Below are 27,609 nucleotides of genomic sequence, written 5' to 3'. Positions count from 1 at the left end.
ATGGAGCCAGACTTGAGTCTTCAGGAGGAGGGTATGGCGGGTTCCTGGTCACTTCTGTCATGGATGGCCTCCTGCGTCATGGTATTTGGGGGGGCTCTGCCATACATACCCCAGTACCAGGAAATCAAGAGGAGCAGCAACACCGAGGGGTTCTCCACCAGAGTCTGCCTTGTGCTGCTCATAGCCAACATACTGCGCATATTCTTCTGGTGAGGATGCAAACGACAAGAGATAGTCAGTAAATATTTAAAGATGAGGTGTAGTGTGATACACGATGTAATGTGATGGGATATGATGTGATGTGATGCAATGCAATGCAATGTGTGATATGAATGCAGAGGAACAGGGATATAGGTATATAGTTTCTTTTTTTCCGCTTTCTTTACTTGTTATACATTTTTTCACACAATCTATCTTCCTTACTTTGTTGCTTTTCCATTTGAAAGAATATATGGTTAGCCATTCAGAAGGCCAATCCTCTAGTTGGCTCAGGAATAGGAGAATATTGGAATAAGTATAAAATAACATGTAGGATGACAAGAAAATCCCATCGCATGTTGACCATATTCACCGTACTGTGCGATTCACACGTGGCTTCCTGTAAAGTCATTTTACACATGAGGGGGCAGAATTTATTCTGCCGCATAACAAAAGAGAGGAAATGTAATGGATTCGGTGTGGAAAAGAATAAAGTGCCATCTTATGTCTGCCATGGTAATGTGATTTCTCGTGTGTTTTTCGCAGGCTACTTTATTTTGGAGTTTTTCTTTGATTACATTTGTGTGCATTAGAGTATTGTAGTTTGCTGTTGTGTGCACATTCTGCAATGGGATTTCAATATCTCTCTCCTGTTTTTTTTTTTTTTTTTTGGTTGGCTCCCTGTAGGATTGGGAAGCAATTTGAGTTGACCCTGCTTTTCCAGAGTATTGTGATGATCCTCACCATGTTTGGCATGCTACACCTCTGTTGCACCATCCAAAACACCAACCTGGTCAGCACCAAACAACATCGACTCTCAGGTAAATAAAGTGCTGCACAAAACATTCAACATCACCATAACACTTACCATAGATAACAGAAGGCTTACATATGGAGATTGGGTCAGGACCAAATACACCCATTTAGCAGGCATTATATCCCAGCACAGAAAAAAAAGAACACTTATAATTATGATTACATTTATAATTCATTTTAAATAGACATGAGTTGGGTCTTTGATTTGTTCTTGTTCCAAAAGTTGTACCGGAAAAACAATGTGATCCTATGCTTGCTTAAATCAACTATGTAATTCATACTGCATCACTCATATGCTGCTTAAAACATATTGGCATTTGTCTTTCTTTTTGTGTGTGTGGCTGCTGCTCAGTTGGTGTCTTGATACATGCTCAGTAATCCAAGTAAGGAAATCACAGAAAGCTGAATCAGTTCATGGGATTTCAGTTAGTTTCAATTCCTTCGTTTTACCAAAAGAGGGGGCCATTGGAAAAGTTATAATGGTGAGGCATCTACTTTCTGCTGGACCAATAATAATAATAATAATAATAATAATCATAGCAGTGACTTTTATTTTCTTGCCACATTGCAGCTCCGTTTTTTTTATCAATGACTTTTTTCACCTTGTGCCTAGAGGTTATTCCCCCAAATAATACATTATGGTGTGTGTGTGTGTGTGTGTGTGTGTGTGGGGGGGGGGGTTGGAATCTCACCTACTATTGAGTCAGGGCGTGGGTAGCATTTTGGGGTGGTTTCTAAGGGGCTATGATTAAGTAAACCTATATCTACACTGACTCGAAGTGTGCATGCACACGCGTATGTGTGTGTGTGTGTGTGTGTGTGTGTGTGTGTGTGTGTGTGTGTGTGTGTGTGTGTGTGTGTGTGTGTGTGTGTGTTTTGGAACCTCACCTACTATTGAAGCAAGGCGTGGGTAGCATGTTAGGGTGGTTTCTAAGGGGCTATGATTAAATAAACCTACATCTGCACCGACTGGAAGTGTGTGTGTGTGTGTGCGTGTACACTCCTGTGCTTGGAGCTTGGTAGGGATCCTATCCAGGTTCATTTTCAGGGTCAGCCTTTATAGGATTTCTTTATAGGTAATTGTGTTTTTGAGCGAGGCTTAGGTTGATTGCTTTGCCAAATGGGCTGACAGAAATTCAATTTAAGTACACTTTATGAGAAAATAGCATATAGAATGGGATTGGATGATGGAATACTGACCATGCAAAACAGAAGATTTTATTGAAGGTTTAAATGATAATAAAGCAGAGTTGTATATGCCATGGTGATTGATTTTTTTTTGGGGGGGGGGCGAAAATGAGAAATTGTGACAAACTTTGTGCTTACTTCTTCATGTGTCTTTGAACATGTTAACATGTTTACGTGTGTGTTGTATATCTTTATTGGTTGGTATGTGTGTTTTCTCTAAGTTTGATGAATAAGAGTACACACATCTGGGTGAATAAGACACTTATCTGGTAATCTTATCTTTGGCGACTCGACTTTTACAAACTTTACAACCCCTTCAGGGAATTACTTACTTTTGTCGTCTCTCATTTGAGCTAAAATGAATTAATTCATTAAGATTGGTACTTTTCCCGGGGGGGGGGGTGATGTGCTGCTCTTCTAGTGGGGTCAAGCGATTTTCATTGGCTTCATGCGCAGTTTTATATTTGCAGGGTTTAAGCAGTGTACGGCGCAAGGTACGTCAATCCGCTCCTCATTTGTTGTTTATGTGTAGGTAGTCTGACTCACCGGATGTTGACCGCAGGAATAAGTTTCGCGTTGGTGTGTGTCGCAAATGCATTCTACGTACTACGTTCTGACTGTTTTGAATATGTGATGTGTTCCCACTGGAGAACTGACAACATGAAGTATACTTCAAAAATCCAACATTCATACTAAACCTGCTCGATTTTGGAGCGTACTGCTGCTGCACACTACTGTCCCACAATGCAGCACGTTTCGGAAATAGAGCTCCGGATGTCACGTGACTACTTTCGTTTACACGGCCATTTTGGCAGGAAGAAAAGCGTGTGCGCTGAGCAAAAACGAATGGCGCCAGCGTCGATTTCAAGCCGTCAGAGTTCACTGCGCATTTTAATTCCAAATACATTGAACGCTACATTGCGAAACTTGACAGAATAAACATTACTGTATGGCAGCATGAGGAAAAACACAGGAGACGAAGGCGAGTTTGAACTTTATTCCTCAGCTCCAAAACCAAACTGAAACAGGAACAACCTTGCACCAGATAGCCCGGGAACGTAAACCACGCCCCCAGCTCACAGCCCTGCTGGGTGAGAGGCATAGCCCCTAGTGTCCGCCACACAGCCTCCCCCCGAACACCCAGAAGGGACTCCTGGAAATAAAATCAGTGTCTCACTGGAGGCTTAAGCAGCCTGCCATAACGGCTGCGCCGTCCCTCAGCCGAAACAGTAGGTGAAACACATTCCAAAGCCGGCTGAGAAGCAGAATGCTGAACCCGTGAAGACACTGCCGGGGTCCTGGAAGGAGGGTGACCCCGACGGGGAACCTGGGCCGGAAACACAACTTCACCTGCCACCCTGTGCGCCGGTTTAAGCCTATCGAGCGTGACACGCTCCCTACGCCCACCCATATCCAGCACAAAACCCTTAGGACCCGTCTCAAGAACCTGAAATGGGCATCGTATGGGGGTTGGAGGGGCGAGTGGTGAGCATCATGCCGTACAAAAACAAAACGAGCCGACATGAGCTCCGCAGGCACGAACGACCGCGGAAAACAGTGGTGAACGGGGCCTGGAACCCGAGTGCTGTCGAACAAAAAAGGATAAACGGCCGGACGGGGTCGAGGAGCGGAACTCCCAGGCAAAAATTCCCCAGGGACGCGGAGCGGCTGACCGAGCACCAGCTCAGCGGGCGAAGCGTCGAGGTCCTCCTTAGGAGTCGAACGCAACCCGAGCATAACCCAAGGTAAACGATCCACCCAGTTACCATCCGAGAGCGGAGCGCGCAGCGCTGCCTTGAGCGACCGGTGAAAAGGTTCACACAAGCCGTTAGCCTGAGGGTGGTACGCGGTAGTGCGGTGTACCTGCACACCCAAGAATCGCGCAAGTGCCGACCAGAGCTCTGACACGAACTGGGGACCCCTGTCTGAGGTGATATCTGACGGAGTGCCGAAACGGGCGACCCAGGAGGAAAGAAACGCGCGTGCAACGTCCGAGGATGTTGTGGAGGATAGAGGGACAGCCTCTGGCCACCTGGTGGTCCGATCTACCATTGTGAGCAGGTGTGTAAAACCCTGTGAAGAAGGTAGAGGGCCCACCAGGTCCACATGCACGTGGTCGAAACGTCTGGCCGGGATCGGAAACGGTTCGAGGTGCGACTTAGTGTGCTGGTGGACCTTAGCGCGCTGGCACGCCACAACTGACCCTTATAATGCCCCGGGGTGTTTTTCACGAGTATTGAAACAGCCGGAACGTTCCAGACCTGCGGCATCCTGACATCTACAATCACCTGATCAAGTTTCCCTCGTCCTACTCGGGAGAGTCTGGATTCGTGACAAATATTCAGCTTTGGAGTCTACCGACAAAAAAATTGCTTTCTCGTCACTGGAGGGGTAAGTGTCACTTCATGTTAGTTAAAGTTAGTGTAACCGGTTATTTTCTTGCCCGGTGCGGGAATCGATACGGGGTGTACTGCACCACAAGGCGACATCAGTAACCGCTCGGCTAAAGGGTCAGACCCGTTAGCTAGGGGCTAACGTGTCTTATTAGTACTTTACATTAGCATAAGCAGTGGGCAGTGTAATGTAATCGGTGTCATAACTTGTATGTAGCGTTAGCTAGTCTGTATCTTCGATTTACCAAGACTTAACTACATTATCACTGTGTGAATGAATTTCGAAAGGCACCGCCTCATACATTAAATTATACCTTTATGATAAACAGCAGTTACCGTAAAACGCTTTGTTCACTGTAGCTAAATTTCCACCTGCAGGAAGGTAATCAATTCACGCACACACAAAAAAAACGAAGACAAAACAAAACTCAAAAACTAATCAGTGGTGAGTGTTAGGTTCGGGTTTAGAAGGATGAGGCTTGTTTTATTCCACTCTTAACTCATTTATTAACCAACTCATTCAGTTACATCCGTGTGCTTTCTTAGTGTGTCTTCTTCATCTAATTCTATTTAGTTCTCTCATGTAAGTCCTAACAGCTAGTTCAATCTAGTGGGCAGAACGTGCAACAACATCCAATCATCACATCCCCCTTTCTTTGAGGCAAAGCGCAACAGAGGTGAACTATCAAATCACTAGTGTCAGTTATCTCAACCATTTCTCATTTAACATAACCTCAAAGCACATGTGCAGTATACATAGCATGAATTAACCTGCATAAACATAAATCTAGGCCAACACAAAGGCCTGCAAGAACACAATAACAACATTGACCAATATGCAATTCTTCACATTACCAACATTGACCAATGTACAATCCTAACAACATTGACCAATATACAATTCTTCATATTTCTTTTGTTCTTTTTTTTAGATTTGCTTGCGTTTCCTTTTATTCATAAGTTCAGTATCAGGCTTTCTGATTTCTCTTGTGGACCTTCTCAGCCCAGGTTCACTTGGAGTGTTTGTGTTGGTGTCTGTGTTACAGTCCATAGGAGGTGTGTAGATGGACTGAGATTCACTGTGGGCTTCACTGAGCTCACCAACAGTCTCTGTTGGAGTCTTTAACAGACTGGGATGATTGCATCTGAGGATTTGTCCATCCTCAGTTCTCACTGTGAACAATCGTGGAGCTACCTCTTGCAGAACCGTCGCTTTTGTCTTCCATCCATCAGCATCCTCAATCCTGACTGTGTCATTGCTGGATAGTGAAGGAAGATGCTTGGCTGTTCTGTCGTAAAATGACTTTTGCCTCATTTTCTGCTGCCGCAGCTTATATTACAGCTTTGAGGGTTTCGTTTGTCTTAATTTGTCATTTGGGTGACTCGGCAGGGTCGTGCGGAGCTTCCTCTTCATCAGCAACTCAGCAGGCGATAGGCCGCACTGGAGAGGTGATGCTCTGTAACTGAGTGGAACCAAATACGGATCCGAGTCACTGTCGGCTGCTTTCTTTAGGAGTTGCTTGAAAACGTGGACTCCCTTTTCAGCTTGCCCATTCGACTGTGCATAGTGTGGACTTGACGTCACATTTGACGGATGCATGATGTATTTGCAGTCAGATTGGGAATGAATTTGCCTATGAAGTTGACCATCCCCATGATGCGTAGCACACCTGTCTTGTCCGTGGGCCTTGGCATGTTCTGTATTGCATTTATTTTCTCTTGATCGGGCTGTACGCCTTGAGCCGAGAGCTTGCCTCCGAGGAAAAGGATTTCCTGAACTCCAAACTCACATTTACTCTTGTTGAGTTTCAGTCCATACTTTTGTATGCACTCCATCGCTCTGTTCAGCCTCTCGCTGTGCTCTTGGGCAGTGGTGCCCCATATGATGATGTCATCGATGTCGACTCGAACTCCATCCAAGCCCTCGATGATCTGCTCCATTGCTCAGGGAAATATTTCAGGCGCTGACTTTATTCCGAAAGGCAGTCTGAGAAAGCAATATCTGCCGGAGGGCATGTTAAAGGTACAGTACTTGGTGCTGCTTTCGTCCAGTTTTAGCTGCCAGAAGCCGTGTGATGCATCGAGCTTCGTGAAGTAACGGGCACCTGCCATTTCACTGATGATTTCTTCCCGTGTGGGTATTTGATAGTGCTCACGTTTCAAAGTATTTATCACCCAGAAGTGATGTACGTCCTTCATTCACGACAGAGAAGAGTAGGTGATGCACTTTCACTGTGACACTCAGCTTACATGTGCCTAAACACTCGATTGGCTGCCCATTGTAGTCTTTCAGTCCAGACGTTTTCCTTCGTATCTGTGGCTTATTTTTAATTTCTTTGATATCCGACATGCTTATGAGATTTGCTTTGGCCTCAGCGTCTAATCTCATAGTGACTACAGTCCCATTTATCAGCAGTGGGGCTATCCATTTATCATCTCTAGTGACGTTTTTTTCTTTTTCTGGCTCATTTTGTGGTTCATTGACACAATTTCCAACGCCAACAAAAAACGTGTCACTGAGGTCAGGATCCTCCACTAAGTTTACAGATCTTCCTTTCTTCTCCTCTTGCCTTTTAGAGAAGCACTCTTTAGCAAAGTGGTTCATCCCTTGGCAATTTGAGCAGTGCTTACCAAAGGCTGGGCACTGTCTTGGCTTGTGCCACGAGCCGCAGCGCTTGCAGTCGACCATCACATCTTCCATCCGTTGTGCAGGCCGGGTCTGCCAGCGCCGTCTCCTCTGACACGACACCGCACCAACCGCCGCTGCACTGTCGCCCACATGCGCAGTAGTGCCTGCCGCCATCTCACTGAATGTTTTCACTTGCTTGTGGGACAGCTCACTCGCCTGGCAGATCTTGATGGCTGCCTCCAGCGTCAGCTCCGTTTCCCGTAGTAGCCTTTCTCTGACCTTTTTGTCCTCCATGCCAAAAACGATCTGGTCTCAGATCATGGAGTCTCTCAGCGTCGCGAAGTTGCGTGACCGCGCTTTTAGCCGCAAGTCCTTTAGAAAGCTATCAAAGGGCTCATGCTGATGCTGTGTACGAGACCGAAACACATATCTCTCGTACGTTTCGTTGTTCTTTGGAGAACAGTGAGCGTCAAATTTACCAAGTGTAACCCAGGTGTAACACCTGGTTTAACTAATCTATAAGTTGAACAGAACTGATAAGAAATATTTTCATTTTCACATTAAGAAAATGCAGAGTGGCATGTAAACGGAGATAAATAAGGTGCATTGAGGACATGTACAGACAACTTGAATCTTAAAAGGAAACAATTGTCTCATTAGTTTCTTTCTAATGACTGAATATGTCCTATTTGGAAAATCTGAATGCACCTGAAGGCAGCGTCTCAAGTTAACCGCTGCTACGCCAAACAGAGGACACGTAGCCATTCAGCAGCCAATTAGATGTCACGTCAGTCTATTGTTGGGAAGGAAATCTACGCGTGATGGTTTCCACTTCCTTCTGTCTCGAGCCGAGCAGCGAGAAGGCACGCGCGCAGTTAGCAGAAGCATTAAGCTATTGATTTCATAAAGATCTTGAGAATCACTCAGTTAGCTAAACCAACAATCGTCTACAGTTTGGTGCTGTATTGGGTTCAACCCAAGAGGAGTCCTTATTGTATTTAGAAATCACGTCAGGACACAGCGCTGTCGCTCGACACAACCTCTCCGTGGCATTCTTTATTTAGACTGACACAGCATCAAAGGCAGACCCGATCAAACAACCCAGAGCCCGCAGGCATCACCAATCGATCCCAGCACAATAGAACAGCACCAAATCAAATGCAGCACTGTCGATGTGTGCATACATAACATTTCCCCCCCCCCCCCCCGGCAGGATTTCAAACATGAAAGGTTGACACAAAGTCCTCTAGGTGGCCAGGGCGTAAACGTGTGCGAACAGGTCGCGGGGCGGCCTGAGGCTGGTCAGGCCGAGGTGGGGAGGGAGATGGCAGGGGAAGCTGAGGCCCAGAAATGTCTGGGGCCCGTGTAGGAGCTGCATGAAGCCCCGGGGCGTCTCGCCATGCTGAGGGAATGGCTATGGTTGTGTCACCAGCTGTGTGTGGCGGAGCTGACACCTTCCGTAGACGACTGGAGTGCCACCGAGTGCCATCGCTGAGGAGGTAAGTGGCTGGGCCCAGCTGACGGGTGACTTGGAGAGGAGAGGACCAGTATGAAGCCATTTTATTGTCCCTGTGGGGCCTGCGGACCCTGACCCAGTCTGACACATTGATGTCTGGCACCCTGGTTCGTTTTGACTGGTCAAACCGTTGCTTCATCCGCGTCTGCTGACGAGTGACTGAGGCTCTGACCCCAGAGGGAGGTGCCTGAGGTGTGGAGGGGCGGAGCCTGTCAAGGGGCATGCACAGTTCCCGGCCTAGCATGAGAGAGGCTGGGGAGACGCCTGTGGTCGAGTGCTGTGTGGCCCGATAGTGCAGCAGAGTGTGACGGATGGCCTGCGTGAAAGAGCACCCTTGGGCCATGTGTGCTCTGAGGCCGTTCTTCAGTGACTGGTGAAAACGTTCAACGCCGCCATTGGCCTGGGGGTGGTAGTACGCAGTGCGTATATGACGGATGCCCTTGCTGTCGAGATAAGCAGTGAACTCAGCAGAGACCAGCTGAGGGCCGTTGTCAGTGGTGATGGCCTTTGGGAGGCCCCAGCGAGAGAAAAGAGAGTCCAGGAAGTCGATGATGATCTGTGAGGTCACAGTGCCGGAAGTGGTGAGTTCAGGCCATTTTGAGTGTAGATCGTAGGCGACCACCATGAAGCGTTGGTGGTGGGGAACTCCATGGATCTCACCACAAATGTCCAACTGCAGGTGTTCCCAGGGCTGAGAGGGCCAGGCGAGAGGTTGCAGGGGTGGGGGAGCCTGGTGGCCAGTCTTGCCACTCACAAGGCAGGCAGAACAGTCCTTCACCAGAGCCTCAATATCTCTGTCTATCCCCGGCCACCACACCAGGTCTCGGCAGCGCTGTTTCAGTTTCACAATGCCCAGGTGGCCTTCATGCGCCGTATTCAAAACACGTGCACGGAGAGCAGCTGGGACCACTGTGCAAAACCCACGTGCCACGCAGGTGTCGTTCCAGCAGGAGAGCTCCTGTCTGACTCGGGCGAACGCAGCCAGCTCCTCTGGGACCTTGTGAGGCCAGCCGTTCTGGATGTAGGTGCGGAGCTGGGAGAGGACAGGGTCCTGTTCGGAGGCTGCCCTCAGCTCCTGCAGAGAGACAGTGGCCTGGAGGGGTGTGTGTAGCATTTGGACAATGTCCTTTTCCACACAGTCAGTGTCCGTCTGTGGAGCTGGGGTGGAGACAGAGCGAGAGAGCAGGTCGGCGACAACATTGTCTCTGCCTGGGGTGAACTGCAGGCTGAAGTTGTACTGGCGGAGGCGGTCAGACCAGCGGTGCAGCCTCAGGGGTTTGTGGCCTGTCCCAGATGTGGACAGCAGCGCTGTCAGGGCCTGGTGATCTGTCCTGAGGGTGAAGGAGCGGCCATAGAGGTAGAGGTGCCACCTTTCACAAGCCCAGATACAGGCTAACGCCTCACGCTCACCCACGGAGTACCGCTGCTCGGTCAGGTTGAGGGCACGGGAGGCGAAGGCAATGGGCTTCTCCACACCGTTCTGGGTTTGAGACAGCACGGCCCCTATCGCTGTGGCTGATGCGTCACAGGTCACAAAGGTGGAGCTGGAGATGTCGAAGTGAGCCAACACTGGTGGTGAAGTCAGTTGAGTCTTAAGATCACGCACAGCGTCACTGCATGCCTTTGACCACACCCATGGCTCGTCCTTACGCAGCAGCTGGCGCAGGGGGGCTGTGGTCGCAGAGTACTGGGGAAGAAACCTCAGGTAGTAACTTGTCATACCCAGGAAGGAGGCGACCTGGGCGGCCGAGCTGGGCTCAGGGATGGCCTGAATGGCGTCCACGTTGGATTGTAGTGGAGTTACACCGCTCGCTGACAGCCGGAACCCAACGAAGTCGATGGCTGGTACAGAGAGGACACATTTCTCAGCACTGAGAGTTAGCTTGTGCTTGGACAGGGCTGCAAAGACCATGTTAAGGCGCTTGTCGTGGATTTCACTGGTGGGCCCGTGTACCACTATATCGTCCAGATAAATGGCCACGCCCAGTATGCCAGCCAGCACGGAGACCATGATTTTCTGGAAGCAGCTAGGGGCGGAGCTGAGACCGAAAGGCATCCTGGTGTAGCGAAACACTCCTGCATGTGTCACAAAGGCTGTGAGGTTTCGGCTGCTGGGGTGGAGGGGCACCTGTAAGTACCCCTGTCTGAGGTCGAGCTTGGAGAACACCTCAGAGCCATAGAACTGAGCAGTGAGTTCTTCTGAGGTGGGCAGTGGATACTTATCAGGGACCACTGCCTTATTTACTGCACGTAGATCGACGCAGACACGCAGGCCCCCCGACTTCTTCTTAGCCACCACGAGGTTTGAGACCCAAGGTGACGCGTCCACCGGTTCAATGATGCCAGCTTCCAGTAGTTGTTGCAGCTCGGCGGAGACCCCATCACGGAGAGCCAACGGGATGCGGCGCAGTGGTTGGATGACAGATTTCACAGCAGGGTTGAGGAGAGGTTGATGGGTGAAGGCAGAGAGGCAGCCCAGCCCCATAAACAGCGATGGCCACTTCTGCTGCCAAGGTGTGGCGACAGTCAGGATTGCTGCCCCCCTTGTGTCTAAGAGGGAAAACCCCAGAGCGGAGAACAGGTCCAGGCCCATCAGGTTGGCCCCACGGCGTGCCGCATGAAAAACTGCATTGGGCACCAGCTTGGTTCCATAGCGGACAGTCAGTTGGAGAGAGCCAACCAGATCGATTTTGGAGTCACCATACCCACAGAGGACAGCTGAGGGTGCGGACAGTGGCAGTGAACCGAAAAATTGACTGTAGGTATCAACATTCAGGAGAGACACACTTGCACCGGTGTCCAACAGCAGGGGGATGCACACATCATTAATGTTGACTGTGCATGATTTGAATGACACTGGCCCAGAGCTCACCTTGTGAATGACGGCGGTTGAAGACTGGGGGGTGTGGCCCTCTGACCCAGCCGGGGAAGATCGACAGACGTTGGCAAAGTGATTGTGCTTACCGCAGCTACGGCATGTCTGGCCACGGGCAGGGCAGTTCTGAGCCCTTGAAACATGAGACCGAGACCCACAGTTACCACAGGACTGTTGAGGGCGGGGCCGAGAACGCCGTCGTTGCAGTTGCAAGACGTCCCCAGTGGAGTCGGCGCCCGCCTCGCTCTGGCTGGGTTGCGTCCCGAGGGCAGCCGTGAGTAGAGGGAGGAGTCGTTGGCAGCTTGACTGGAGGTGGCCACTTGCTGTGTATTTAGCATAGCAGCACACTCAGCTGCTCCCTCAACCTGTAGTGCGATGGTAATTGCTCTGGACAGCAGCAGATCATCTTTTTCCAGCAGGAGAGTCTCACGCACCTTTGCGTTGTTGGTGTGTTCGATTAGCTGGTCGCGAACCATCTCGTCCTGAAGCGCGCCAAACTTGCATGAGCTAGCTAGCCCTCGCAAATTAGCTACGTACTGCCGCACAGACTCACCAGGCAGTTGGTGTCGCTGACGGAATATAAATCGCCGAAGGAGGGCACTCTGTGGAGCAGCGAAATGGGTGCTCATAAGTCCCACAGCATCGGCAAAGCTTGTGACGTTCCCCAGAGTCCCGAGCACACGATGACCCTCTGCTCCCAAGCAGTGAAGCAACAGAGCCGTCTTCCTAGCCTGGCTCACGTCGTCGAGCCCTGAGGCGATGATGTAATTTTCAAAACTATGTAGCCAGCGAGTCCATGGTACCGGAGGCTCGCCAGGTAATGCCAGGAAGGGGGCAGGTGGTGGGAGAGAGATATCAGCCATCCTCGTCGCCAATATTGTATTTAGAAATCACGTCAGGACACAGCGCTGTCGCTCGACACAACCTCTCCGTGGCATTCTTTATTTAGACTGACACAGCATCAAAGGCAGACCCGATCAAACAACCCAGAGCCCGCAGGCATCACCAATCGATCCCAGCACAATAGAACAGCACCAAATCAAATGCAGCACTGTCGATGTGTGCATACATAACAGTCCTGTCGTCCATTTGGTGTTGGAACCAAACGTTAACCACATCGGCCGCAGACGAACCCTTTGACCGCATTGAGAGTCCCAGCCTCGACATCGCTCGGTATTGGAGCATAGGCGAATCCGTCAGGTCTTTTATTGAGGGAGAAAATCTGTGAAGAAGATCCCAGTAGATGGCGAGCCACCCAGCTTGATTCCAGAACCAGACTACACTGCCACTGAACAGCAGATGGACTATCTGCCTTATGGTAGGATCGTACCAGTCACCTGGATTGGTGCCAATGCGAACACCCATTACAAAGAGTGCACTCCAGCGATACTTTTTGATCTCGTGGATTCTTGTGTTTGAGAATGGACAGATCAAAGCCAATCTGATCTGAACGCACTGACTTTGACAAAACACTTTGACCGACTAACTGTAAAAGAGTTTGAATTGTGAGCAAACTCACGAAAGGACATTTTACTTCCATGGCCTGTGGCCCCGCTATTGTTAGCAGTACCGCTACCTTCCTAGCATCCAGCTTCTTCTCCAGTCCCATGGCTGCGACGTACAGGTTGAACTGCTGTTTGAAGGCGCGCCACTTCTCATCGACATTCCCCGTTAGTTTCAAACACTCCGGTGGTTTCAAATCCATGTCGTCTTGCTCAGTTTACTCCTGGTACCATGTTCTGTTCGGGTTTAGAAGGATGAGGCTTGTATTATTCAACTCTTAACTCATTAATTAAACAACTCATTCAGTTACTTCCGTGTGCATGCCTAGTGTGTCTTCTTCATCTAATCCTATCTAGTTTTCTCAGGTAAGTACTAACAACTAGTTCCACCTTTTGGGCAGAACGTGTAACAACATCCAATCATCACAGTGACAAGATTTGAAAAGGAGTTAATGGCCCCGTTTTCTAGCCTTCTCATAGCAAATTGGTATTTTTAGGGCCAATAAAATATCAGTTTCTCTTCAAAAGGAATTTGCGCTCTTCTTTGGAGTTTGTTCTTCTGTCTTCTGTTGAATATATCTAACCACATTCTTCTTCTTCTCTTCTCCGGGGATGGTACGTGTTTGAAGATGGATGAGACGTAGTTGGGTGACAGAAGGTTATCACTCTTTTTCCCTAAATTATAAGTAAATAGAAAATGTCCAATCACGTTTTAGTGAGCAACAGGCTTAGTTCTTTTGTCTTAGCCTTTGTTAGGCCCGCAAAATCCACACCATAATGCATAGGTCGAACTTGCCTTTTAGTATAATAAAATGGTCAGAAACCGTAATAAAAGCTTGTTAAATAAATAATATATTAACGTTAGGAAGTGTTGTATTCTGTACCTGATATGAAGTGGTCACTACACGAGCGGAATCTGTTGCTTGCGGGGTCCCATTGCTCAGTTTTCTTTTGTTTGCTTCTAGCACGTTTTACGGCAGTAATCCATTTATGTCGTTTTTCGGGATCTTTAGGAATCCGATAAAATGCTCTCCCTTTTACTTGTCTGCGACTGTTCTGGCATCCCGGCGCACAACAGCTATCCACCATATTCATTGTATAAAAACAGCAGGCGAAGAGACTTGTTGCTAGCTAGCAGTCATTTGCCCAGCAATAGGCCCGCTTTCCTGCCAAAATGGCGGTGTTTTGATTTCGACTATAGACTAATCCGGCGAAGTACCGGAAGTTAACAAGTCGCCATTACTGCGGTGGCGCTTCCCTACAATAGGTGCGCGTTTGAATGCAAGCTGTGCTAAGAAGTGTACAATATTCTACTTTTATCTTTTTAACATTATTCAACGTTACATTTGACAACGATGTCTAGGAAGTCGGGAAGAAGCTGTGTAGTTCTCGGCTGCTCCAACAGTAGTGGTAAACTTCACGTTTGGAAAAAGACTGAATGCGAAATACACAAGCCTTTACTTCATGAAGATTGCCCCTGTCTGAGACCATACAGTTTACAGAGATTCCCGAGGACCAAGATATTCGCCAGAAGTGGATTAAGAATACAAACAGAAAGGACTTTGTTCCCAATAAAAACAGCACCGTAGGTTTTGGTTAACAGTCGACAATCTATATTCATCTCACGATGACTAACGTTAGCATGCAACTGCCTAGTCTAACATGGTGAGACATGTTGCTTAGCTTACATTAAGTTAGCTAATGTTAGTGGGCTGTGGTGGTCGCACATAATGAATTAACTCAACCAGCTAACTGGCATTATCGTGAAAATACATAACGTTAATTGCTCTAATGTTAACTGGCAGCCCTATGTTTTAATAGTGGAAGTGATTGTTTTAACCATGGAAAATTTGACAGTCAATAAGTCTAGCTACATTTTATGTCAAAGTTTGTCATCAATTAACGTTAGCTGAATTGATTTAGAAAATCGACAATCTTTGCAAAAGCATACATTTCTTCACTCAAAGGGTTGTTTTTCCATCTCATATTGCTGTGTAATATCGAGAAGATTTGGGTGGCATATTCAAGGGTGGGATTTAAGTTGATTTTGATTAGTGCAAAACCATTTCTATGACATGAAATGCAGTGTAATGTAATGGACAATATTTTAGGTGGTATTGTTGAGTTATTGTGGTATTTGTTACTCGTCCTCATTATTCTTACCACTCTCAAGATGTGTGGAATACACTTCCTGGATGGTAAACCAATGAAAGAACACCCATACCCAGTATTGCATATGGGATATGAATATCATGCAAGTTTGATTCCATTTCTCCTGAAGTTACCATAGGTTTTATTAATTGCATGCATGACATTTAACGTTAAGATCGCCATCCATAAGGTACTGTGGCGAACGTAGAAGCAACGACAAAGGTAACTTTGCAGCCCCTTTATTGAACTCACAAAGAAACATGAACTTACCGAATGTGACACAATACATGGCGGTCATCAACTCGAACAACAAAGTTGTTCAGGGTTTCAGTTACAAGGTTACACAACACAACAGAATGACAACTGCAATTACACCACAACAAATAGTAATCACATAAACACATAAAACCACATAAAACATTTACAAAACATTTAATAACAACTGACAATCTGCACGCAATGCCTGATGGGTAAAACAGGACAATTGGCACAATTTTGACGTGGTAGCAACTTCGCTACATTACCCCCTCCAGCGTGTCGCCTGTCCTCAGCCGACAACAAAGTCCCTATAGCGAAGGGGAAGCCGTCTCCGCCGCCGCGGGGGCATGGGTCCCTGTTCCCCACTGTCTGTCCAGTTGGTAGGGCCTGTGGGTGTAGGAGGGACCGTCCCGGGTGGGCTAAACTGATCTACAGGTTCTTCAGCCAAGGGGCGGTAAGGTGCCAAACGGTCCCGGTGCAGAACTACCACTCGCCCCCGGACACACAGTTTCACCCAGTACACAACATCCGAAAGCTGCTCCAACACCTCACAGGGCCCCACCCACTGGCTGGCGAGCTTGGGGGAGACTCCTCTCTTCCAGGTTGGGTTGAAGACCCACACCTTTGCTCCTGGGGTGAAGGAGCGGCCCTGACAACGAGTGTCATATGCCCGCTTTTGTTTTGCACCTGCTTGTTCCTGATGCTGCCGAGCAAACTCATGTGCCTCGGCCAGACGTTGTTGGAGGTCCCGCAGGTACTCGAAACCGGGTATCTTGGGAAGGTCAGTACCCGGGGACGTGCCAAAGGCTAAGTCCACAGGGGTCCGCAGTTCTTTCCCGAACATGAGCGCGGCCGGTGTACACCCAGTACTTTCTTGTACTGCCGACCGGTACGCCCACAGGACCAGGGGTAGATGACAGTCCCAGTCTCGCTAGTGCCGTGAGGTGACAATAGCGAGTTGTGTGGTGAGCGTTCGATTGAACCTCTCCACCAGTCCGTTTCTCTGGGGGCGTTGTCCTGGTCTTCTTCACCCCCATGCGTTGACACACCTCAGCGAATACCTGAGCCTCGAAGTTCCGGCCCTGATCGCTGTGTATTTCTTCGGGCGCACCGAACCGACAGAACATCTCACACACCAGCCGCTCAGCTGTAGTGGCAGCGCTCTGGTATGGGACCGCATACGCCTCAGGCCATTTGGTAAAGTAGTCCATGGCCACAAGGACTTACCGGTTTCCGTTGTCTGTGGTGGGAAATGGGCGAAGAACGTCCACACCGACCCGTTCCATGGGGGCCCCCACCTGATATTGTTGTAGAGGGGCATGGGAGCATCTGGTTGGTCCTTTCTTGGCAGTGCAGGCATCACAACAGTGCACAAAAAGTTCAGTGTCATGCCTGCATCCGGCCCAGTAGAACCGTTGGCGCAGTTTGTTCAACATCTTTGCCACCCCATAGTGACCTGCCCCCACCGAGCCGTGGGCTGCCCGTAGCACTCGTTGGCGCCAGTCCTTGGGCACCAGTAACTGCCACACACTTCTTCCCCGGCCCGGCGCTTGCCAGACCCGGTACAACAGTCCCTCACGCCGGGCCAAGGTGGACCACTGGGAAAAGTAGGCCTTGGTCTCCACCGACATGGCAGACAGCTTGCCAGTGGGGGCGTGCCTTGGCGTCGACCCACTGTCCCACCCTGGCCAGGGTGGGATCACTATCCTGCACTGTTTGCCACTCCTGCTTGTCCATTGCCATCAGCCACGCCTCCTCTGGCTCAACCTGCCGCGTGGTGGACACTTGGAGGATTGCTCTGTCTCGCTCCTCTTGGCGCTCACAATGTCTACAATCCTTGCAGGGACGACGGGAGAGGGCATCTGCATTGCTGTGCAGGTGCCCAGCTCGGTGCTGGGTCTCGAAGTCATAGCTCTGCAGCTCCTCAATCCACCTAGCCACCTGGCCTTCGGGCTCCTTAAAGCTGAGCAGCCAGATCAGGGCCGCATGATCTGTCCGCAGGAGAATGGTCTGGCCATAGAGATAGGGGCGAAAATGATTGAACGCCGCGACCACCGCCAGGAGCTCGCGTCGTGTAACGCAGTAATTGCGTTCAGGGCGGCTCAAGACACGACTGTAGTAAGCCACCACTCTCTCTCCCCCAGCAATTTCCTGAGACAGGACGGCCTCCAGCCGCACATTGCTGGCGTCTGTGTCCACGATGAAGTGGCACTTAGGATCAGGAAGGGCCAGGATGGGTGCAGTGATCAAGGCAGTGCGGAGCCGGTCAAAGGCGGCTGCACAGTTGTCGTCCCAGTGGAACTCCCATCCCTTCTTGGTGAGACGGTGTAGGGGACTGGCAATGGAGGCAAAGTTTTGGACAAAACGTCGGTAGTAGGAGACGAGCCCCGTGAAGCTGCACACCTCGCTGACGTTTCGCGGAACTGGCCATTTCTCGACCGCCTCCACCTTAGTAGGATCAGGGGCCACGCCCTCTGCCCCCACCACATGGCCCAAAAACTTGGTCTCACGTCGAAGGAGGTTGCATTTCTTGGGGTGCAGGCGCAGGCCCGCCCCCCGAATGGCTTGGAAGACCTGACGGAGGTTCTCTAGGGCCAGCTCGAAGTCAGCGGCATGAACCAGAAGGTCATCAAGGTAAACCACGCACCGGTTGCGGGGAATGTGAGCCAGCACCCTCTCCATTAGTCTCTCGAACGTGGCGGGGGCATTGCAAAGACCAAAGGGCATCACACGAAACTGCCAGAGTCCCTGACCGATGGTGAAGGCCGTCTTGGGTCTGGCTTCTGGTGCCAGCTCCACCTGCCAGTAACCGCTCCATAGGTCAAGTGAGCTGAACCAGTGTGACCCTGCGATGTGGTCCAGAGCGTCGTCAATGCGGGGCAAGGGGTAGGAGTCCTTGCGAGTTGCATTGTTCAGCCGACGAAAGTCCACACAGAACCTCCAGGTGTCATCTTTCTTTTTGACCGGGATGGCAGGGGCGGCCCAAGGGCTATTGGATGGCTCTATCACCCCGGCCGCAGCCATCTCTAGAATCATCCGCTCTGCAGCTTCACGCTTGGCAAGTGCTAACCGGTAGGGTCGCAGTCTAATGAGTGGGGTTGTACCAGTGTCGATTGTGTGCTGCACCAGGTTGGTCTGGGTGCACTCCTCTTCGCATGCAGCGAAAATCTCAGCGAACTGTTGGAGCAGGTCTTTCAGCTGTTGACTCTGCTGAGGGTCCAGCCTTTCACTGCTCCGCTGATACAGATCCTGGATGGTGGTAACAGTGTCCGGCGAGGGTGTCTGAGGAATGGTAGCCTCAATGAGGGTTCTCGTCATTGTTGGTGGGCTGGGCAGTGTCATCATCCTCTCGGTTGGCAGTGGAGGTGGGGGCGGCGGCGGCGGCATGGTGACAGGTGGAGTTGGCTGGATGTGGATACGTCCCACCTTCCTCTCTGGATGGCGCCGGAGGGCCAGGGTCTCTGTGCCAAGGTGAATGGCATTACTCGACACATCGACCAGAGCCCCCCCAGCGAGTCAGCAAATCTAGCCCGATGATGCAAGGGTCTTGTATTTCAGCCAACCAAAACTCGTGGGTGGCTGCAACTTTCCCTGCCCGCACCTGCAGTGCTCTCTTCCCCAGCATGCTGGTTAGTTCCCCAGTCACAGTTCTGATTTTACAGGTGGTGGGCCTCCACTCTGTCTCTGGTAGCACCCCTGGACGCACAATGGAGATGGTGGACCCTGTGTCCACAAGGGCCCAGCAGCGGTGTCCACCAATGGAGCAACAAAGATAGAGACCGTGTGCGTGGCCCACTCTGCCGATCTGGGAAGAGTTCTTAATGGGAGATATGGTCGGTTGGCTGGGTAGCAGTCTCCCCGCGGTGCCACCCCATTCTAGTTTTCCGACTGGGAGTGCTACGGCGTCGTGGTGCAGGGGCAGGGCAGTCACGGGCCTTGTGCCCCGCTTCTCCACAGCGGTAGCATGGATCACGAGGTGACCAAGGACTGAAGCGTGGTTGGCGTCATCCTGGTTGCTTTCGGCGTGGTGACGGAAAAGCCTGGCAGACAACCCCTCTTTCGACGTCTCCTTCATCTGCGTGGACCTCAGCCTGACGCACTCGGGGTCTTGGTTGGTTGTGTGGGGCCATCACAACCTCCACCCTCTCTGCCTCTTCCAATGCAGTCTTGAAGGCTGTAGGTGCCGTGATGCGGAGGTGCTCCTTCAACCTCTCTGGGGTGAGCCCCTAGAGAAAGGCACTCAGGGCTAACTCGTCACGAGCTGCTGGATCAAAGGTGGGGTAGCCACGATGTGCAAAGAAGTGCACGTCTGCTGCATAGGTTCCCAGGGTCTCGCCCTCTTGGCAGCGCCGGCGGTCCAGTCGGTCTCGCATGCTGTCAGTAGAGACCCGTTGACCAAAGCGTCGGTCTAAAGCAGCGGCCAGTGTCTCGTAATCCTGCTGTTCTGACGGCATAAGGTCGAGCAATACCTGCAGCGCATTCCCTTCGAGCGCCAGGGCAACATGAGCAGCAGTGTCTTGGGTGCTCCACTGGTTGTGACTTGCTACCAGTTTCACTTGAGCTAGGTATGGCTCCAGGGCTGTGATGCCCGCATACCGTGGGAGCTTGAAGATGCTTGGGGATGGCAGCATCACATTAGCAGGGGGTGCTGGGGTTGTAGTGACGTGGGTCAGCGAAGTGGTGACGGTGACCGGTGACGTAATGGCGGCGGCCGGCGGCGACATGGCGGCTGTTGATAGCGGATGGGCCGTGGCCGGCACCGGCGATGAGACGGCGGTGGAGACGGCGGCGGCTGGCGATGACATGGTGGCGGCTCGCGGCGGCATGGCTGCTATTGATATTGAATGGGTGGCGGCCGGCAATGACATGGCGTCGGCCGGCGGCGGCATGACGGCTGGCTGCTATTGATATTGAATGGGTGGCGGCCGGCAATGACATGGCGTCGGCCGGCGGCGGCATGACGGCTGTTGAAATCAGAGTAGGCCGCGACTTCTCGGCGGCAGTTGCCGCCTCCGAATCGCTGAACCGGCCGGCCGTGTCGGGTCCTGAAGGACTGGGGGCGCTGGCTCCGTCCGCCCGCGGGATATCTTCCGAGCGGCGATGCTCTCTCCCCGGGAAAGCGCTTTTTCCATAATCTCGATGAAGTCCTCTATCTGCCGGAGTTCCTCATCGAAGTTTCTTCTTGACGTTGCCATCTTCGATTTGTGGGTATTGGCTGCAATCCCACTTCTGACACCAGTGTGGCGAACGTAGAAGCAACGACAAAGGTAACTTTACAGCTCTTTTATTGAACTCACACAGAAACATGAACTTACCGATATGTGACACAATACATGGGTGTCATCAACTTGAACAACAAAGTTGTTCAGGGTTTCAGTTACAAGGTTACACAACACAACAGAATGACAACTGCAATGACAGCACAACAAATAGTAATCACATAAACACATAAAACCACATAAAACACTTACAAAACATTTAATAACAACTGACAATCTGCACGCAGTGCCTGATGGGTAAAACAGGACAATTGGCACAATTTTGACATGGTAGCAACTTCGCTACAGTACCTTCATCAGTAACTGGGGGGCCACTGTCTTAACGTCGTCAATCCAACTACCCATGCTGCTGTCACTGCTGTCACTTAGCAGGCAGTAGCAAACACTGCTACTTGCCACCGCAGTAATGGCAGCGTCGCCACATGGCGGAACACACAAATTGGTCGGCGGATTAGTCAATAGGTTGTTTGAGTATGACGTCACGAACTACAGATGGAGGACAGTAAGTGATTTTCTACATAGGAAGCACTATCACAAACTTTCGAAATGCCTACGTTATTAACTGAGAAACCACAAGGAGTTTTTATTGAGTACCAAAAAGTTGTTGTTCACGAGGGGGAAAAAATGCAAGAAATTGGTCGAAAACGCCGGAAAAAAATCGCTTGTGAAATTTCGTCTACGGTCGGGAGGAGAGGTGTCGGATAACGCGTGTGTGTAGTGACCGTCAAAAAAAAAATCACTCTTCGTAACATGAGGATCAGATCATGTCGAACATATTGTAGCGAAATCGAGGGGGTTACGCATCCACAGAAACTGCCGTGGCCGGGAAGCGAACCCGTATCGCCCGCGCCGCAGGAGACAGCGCTAACCGCTCGACTAAAGGGTCAGACTCAACAGCCATAGGCCAGAGTGTCTACTTATCCATGCACGTTACAATATCTTACTTTCTGTTTATACCTTTCTCTCATAATATCGTCTAAACTAGCACAGTTCGGGCTAAACTAGCTCCATCTTGTCCATTCGGCTTTTTACTTCCTGCCCTCCATCTGAATATCGCGCGTCAAGAGAATCACGTGACTGCAAACCAGCGTCAACTACCGGAGAGCTATGGAGAAGCTGGGCATTTTTTGGCGGAAGAAAATGGTGGATGGCAACGCAAACCAACCCTCAAAGGTGTATAAATGTGAGTCTAACCTTTCGAGTCTAACTTTTGTGTTGTGGGACTACTTAATTGTTCGCATTAATACAGTGGCCTATAAATGCTACGTTGCCGCTAGAGGGCATTCAGTGTAGTGACAGCGCATCTGATTGTAGTATTCCCATGTACCAGTCGTTCTCTATTAAACCAGTAAACTTATATCTTGCCTCCTCGTGATACTGCAGCCTACTATACATGTTGTCAGAAGTCTACATACCCATAGCCACTGAAGACAATCGGACGAAATGGCGAAATTCTCACCGCCAGAAAACTTTGATTTCACTCTCCTAGAACAATGGCCGGAGTGGCGCCAACGCTTCCAACGTTACAGGACGGCAACGGAGCTCCATAAGAAAGAAGGGGAGGTATACGTCAGTACGTTGCTATATTCGTTGGGCAAAGAGGCTGAACAAGTCTACAAGACGTTCACGTTCAGAGCGGATGAAAAGGAAGATGATTATGAAACGGTGTTACAGAAACTAGAAAATTATTTTGTGCCCAAAGTCAATGTTATTCACGAACGCGCCAAGTTTCACCAGCGGATGCAAAGGCAGGGTGAGTCTGCAGAAGAGTATATTAGGAGTTTGCATGAGCTGGCATCCACATGTTCATTCGCAGCTGTAAAGGAGGAGAATATCCGAGACAGACTGGTCGTAGGGATATTAGACAGAGAGCTGTCAGAGAAATTACAGTTGATGCCGGATTTGACTCTAAACAAAGCAGTCGAGCTAGTGAGGCAGTCAGAGCAAGTGAAGAGTCTTGTTAGCGAGCAAGGAGCTGCAGCTAACTGTAGCACACAGCTAGACGAAGTGGCTAGCAGCAGATACACACCCCGTGTTGGTGAGAGAGGGAGAACATCAGGCTACGACAGGACTGGACAAAGAAGAGCTACAAATGCACAAGGAACAAGAGGTAACGCAAATGGATACAAGTGTAACAGATGTGGCAGACCTCATAGAAAAGCAGACTTTTGTCCTGCCAGAAATGTAGACTGTAGAAACTGTAGATAGATAGGCCATTATGCTGCAGTACGTCTCACCCATGTGGTCAATGAAGTAACTACACCACAAGAGGAGGTAGAAGTGAGACATTTTCTAGGAGAGATAAACCAAACAACTGACTCAGACAAAGCATGGACCGTGAAGCTGCCAATAAAAGGGATTAATGTAAACTTTAAAATAGACACGGGAGCTGACGCGACTGTCATATCTGAAAGCACCTTTCAAAGCCTAAAACACAAACCCCAACTGCAGAATGCTACAACCAATCTAGTGAGCCCAGGAGGCAAACTGATGTGTGTAGGGCAGTTCACAGTCACAACCAGAGTAAAAGGCCGCCAGTTTATGTTTACAGTATATGTGATAACAGGGTCAAATGTTAACAATCTGCTAGGCAGGAACGTAGCAGTCGCCATGGGCTTAGTGAAAAGAGTAGAGGAGCTCAGTAGTGCTTGCCCACCCCAGATAGGTCTCTTAAAGATAGAGCCAATCAAGATAAGCCTGAAAGAAGATGCTGAGCCATATAGTGTCAATACGTCTCGGCGTGTCTCGGTACACATGCTTCCTAAAGTGAAAAAGGAGCTGGACAGGATGGTTAAAAAGAGGAGATCCAAGAGCCAACACCTTGGTGTGCAGCCATGGTTCCTGTCCCAAAGAAGAACGGAGAGGTGAGAATCTGTGTTGACCTCAAGCAACTTAACAAGGCGGTCAAAAGAGAGAAGTACGTCCTACCTACCATGGACGACATTCTTCCAGAGCTAGCCAATGCACAGGTGTTCTCACTCTTGGATGCAGCCAGTGGTTTCTGGCAACTGCCACTAGATGAAGAAAACCCCAAGCTCACTACTTTCATCACACCGTTTGGAAGGTACTTTTTCCATCGGGTCCCATTCGGTATTACTAGTGCTCCAGAAATATTCCAACGAGAAATGTCAAAGGTCCTGCAGCACCAGGAAGGCATCGTCCTCTTCATGGATGACATCCTGGTGTATGCAAACACGCCAGAGGAACACGAGCAAAGACTTCAGAACATGCTCCAGACGCTCGAAGAGGCAGGATTACAGCTCAACAACGAGAAATTTCTCCTGCACCAGACACAGCTCCGCTACCTAGGACACATCATAGACAAGGATGGGGTCCGCCCAGACACAGCGAAGGTCGAGGCCATCACACAACTGGAGCCACCAAGGAACACCACAGAACTCAGATGGGTGCTAGGGATGGTCCACTACCTGGGCAGGTACCTTCCACATCTATCGGAAGTGAAAAAACCACTCAACGACCTACTGAGAGGCGACACGGCATGGGTCTGGAGTGCAGTACAAGATGAGGCCTTCAGAAAAGTGAAGCTGCTCATCTCAGAAGCACCAGTGTTAGCCTTCTATGATACCACCAAGCCCACAATAGTCAGTGCTGATGCTAGTAGCCACGGCCTGGGGGGGGGGGGGGTTACTACAGGACCATGATGGACAGTTAAAGCCAGTAGCATATTGCTCACGAACCCTCACGGACACAGAGGTGTGCTATGCACAAATAGAAAAAGAATGTTTGGCAGCTGTGTGGGCATGTGAAAAGTTCTCTAGGTTCCTCTATAGTTTAGATAGCTTTACCCTTCACACAGACCATAAACCACTCGTACCACTGTTCAACAACAAAGACCTTGATTCAGTGCCGTTACTCTGTCAGAGGCTACTTATGAGGATGATGCGGTTCAATCCAACGGCAGAGTATGTTCCAGGCAAGCTGCTGGTTGTTGCTGACACTCTCTCCAGACATCCAAGACCGGCAGTCACCCAAGAGATCGCAGAGCTCATCAGCGACATCGGGGCACTTGAGGAGGCAGTCCACACTGCGTGGCCCATATCACCCACAAAGCTAGACATGGTCAAAGAGCAGACCGAGCAAGATGAGGAACTACAGATGGTGAAGCAGTACGTGTGTGCTGGGTGGCCCAGACACGCAGCGGACATCCACCAGGTAAAGCCATACTACACCACAAAACAGCACCTCTCTTACTTCCAAGACCTGTTGTTACACGGAGAAAGAATAGTCGTACCGCGAGCTATGCGCAGAGAAATACTGCAGCGCATTCATGATGGCCACCAGGGCATCGTTAAATGCAGGGAGCGTGCCCGACAAAGTGTCTGGTGGCCTGGGATAGGGAAAGATATTGAGGACATTGTCAGTAGTTGCAGACACTGTCAAGAGTCAAGGCCAAGTCAAAGGAGAGAACCTGTCATGACAACTCCATTACCAAACCGCCCCTGGGAGAGGGTAGCTGTGGACATCTGTGAGGTAGACAAGAAACATTACTTGGTAGTTGTAGATAACTTTCCAGATATATAGAAATAGCCTACCTACAGAACCTGTCAGGAGAGACTACCAGAGCACGCTTAAAGAACATGTTTTCACGCTGGGGATGCCCTGATGTTCTTGTCAGTGATTAAAGTGGGCCGGAGCTACCCGGATCCCGACACCGGCACTTCCCCTCCTCCCCCAAGTCAACCGGAGCTGAGATCCGGCACTCTGTAGACAGGAGTAATTTCAACCTTTTTGTCACAGTAAAATTTAAAACAAAAAACATGATGCAGCCAATTCACAAGCATTACAAAATAAATCGCAAATAAAGTCGTTCTTCTATTTTTATACTACTTTCCTTTTTCTAAAAGTTTGAACGATATCGCGTCCTCACGTGACCCGCACCTGCCTGCTGTCTGGCTTCACCAGACTTGACGTCAAAAGAGACTGGCTTCACACTCACGGGTCAGGGTCAGTTCACCGCACCAGGCAGACAAGACTCGAGAAAGCGTCAACCTGCTACCTGCACTATTATCCTGGATTGGGGGGCATAAAGAGTGAGTATCTTCAGTGTATTTCCAATAGTATTTCCAATAGTTTTGTCTAGCTCTGCTGTGGTTATCATTCAAGCAACTAACGTTAGCGAACGTAACGTTAGCTAGCTAGCTAACTAGCTATCTTCCACCCGGTAACGTTGCTAGCTAGTTGCTGACATTGCTGGCTGGTAGTTTGAATGCTGCTAGGCAAGCTAACTATCGGTAGCGTCCGGTAACGTTACCGGTAGCTAGCTAGTTATGTTTGTCCAACCTTAGCTCTGGCCATGCAATATTTTCATTCAAATAACTAACTAGCTAGCAAACGTTAGCTACCGGTAGCTATTATTAGCTAACAATGCTATCACTCCCGCACTTTTGCCCACCTCTCTAATACAGAGATCCCCCACTTACCAAATCCCACTTTAACCCCTGGTTCTTGTAACAGATAACGGCCCACAGTTCACTGGACAAACCTTTGACCAGTTTGCTACTGACTTTGATTTCCAGCACATCACCTCGAGTCCCCACTATGCTCAATCCAATGGAGAAGCAGAAAGGGCAGTGCAGACAGCGAAAAAGATCCTGAAACAGCCTGACCCCTTCACAGCTCTGATGAGCTACAGAGCAACACCACTTCAAGCCACTGGAGTGAGCCCAGCACAACTCATGCTGGGCAGGCAAATCAAGACAACGGTCCCCACACTCAAGTCAAACCTACAGCCGGCATGGCCAGACTTCAAGCAGGTGAGACAAGCCGATGAAAGGGCAAAACAAAGCTACAGACGTAACTACAATAGGAGAAACAATGTCAGAGACTTACCAATACTCCATCCGGGTGCCAGAGTGGCTGTAAAGCTGGACAATGAGCAGGGATGGGTGAGAAATGCAGCAGTCATACGACAATGTGACACACCTAGGTCTTACCTTGTACAGACGGAGAGAGGGGTCCTTCGCCGAAATCGACGTCACCTGAAACCAATCACTAGCACTGCCGCGCTTCCACCTGAAGAAGGACAACCTGAAAGCGATGTACCACACCCACCTGCTGCCAACGACAACGTGCCAGACCTACCTGCTTCCCACGAGGATCTGCCTGCTGCAGCAGAGGTACCACAAGCCCAAGAGAAAATGACATCTCGTGGCCGAGTTGTTAGACCCCCAGAAAGATTTAAAGACTTTGTTCCAGAATAGTACACAGTATGCATTGAGTGGCAGAATAATCCACTGCAACTGTGCTGGTGACTGGCAGTCTACCCAGATCATCTTAGAGTAGGACTAATTCTTGTTTAATGACCTGTTGATGATCAGTTTGGAAATGCAATCATTTTGAAATGTTTCCTAAGTTAACTTTAACAAAAGGTTTCCTTAAAATATGTTCATATAGAAAGCACTGTCTCAGACTCAAAGGAAAGGAGATGTGTTGTGGGACTACTTTATTGTTTGCATTAATACAGTGGCCTATAAGTGCTACGTTGCCGCTAGAGGACATTCAGTGTAGTGACAGCGCATCTGATTGTAGTATTCCCATGTACCAGTCGTTCTCTATTAAACCAGTAAACTTATATCTTGCCTCCTCATGATACTGCAACCTACTATACAACTTTCTGTTACTCAGATCTTTATTTTTTTATTTTTTAGTAAAGTAACACTGAAGTAAATGAATGAACTGTCCTCTCGGGGAACATCTCTGCTGTCTCAAAGGAGAACGGTACAAAAGGATGATTAATAAAAAAAATACCAATTTTTTTAGTAACTGGTTTTGTTTGTAGATGCT

General features: G+C 49.6%; 1 protein-coding gene across 1 annotated transcript in view; it reads left to right on the top strand.

The window, feature by feature from the left end:
• The window catches only part of si:dkey-246g23.2 (solute carrier family 66 member 2), a 190,833-nt gene continuing 163,224 nt past the window's right edge, over nucleotides 1-27,609 (top strand). The window contains exons 1-2 of the mRNA XM_056282323.1: nucleotides 1-209; nucleotides 886-1,019. Of these exons, the coding sequence (XP_056138298.1) occupies nucleotides 1-209; nucleotides 886-1,019 (343 nt within the window). The remainder of the gene's footprint in view (nucleotides 210-885; nucleotides 1,020-27,609) is intronic.

Source organism: Lampris incognitus, chromosome 6 (genome assembly GCF_029633865.1).
Source record: "Lampris incognitus isolate fLamInc1 chromosome 6, fLamInc1.hap2, whole genome shotgun sequence".
Taxonomy (NCBI): Eukaryota; Metazoa; Chordata; class Actinopteri; order Lampriformes; family Lampridae; genus Lampris; species Lampris incognitus.
This window is presented reverse-complemented; position numbering and strand designations above follow the sequence as displayed.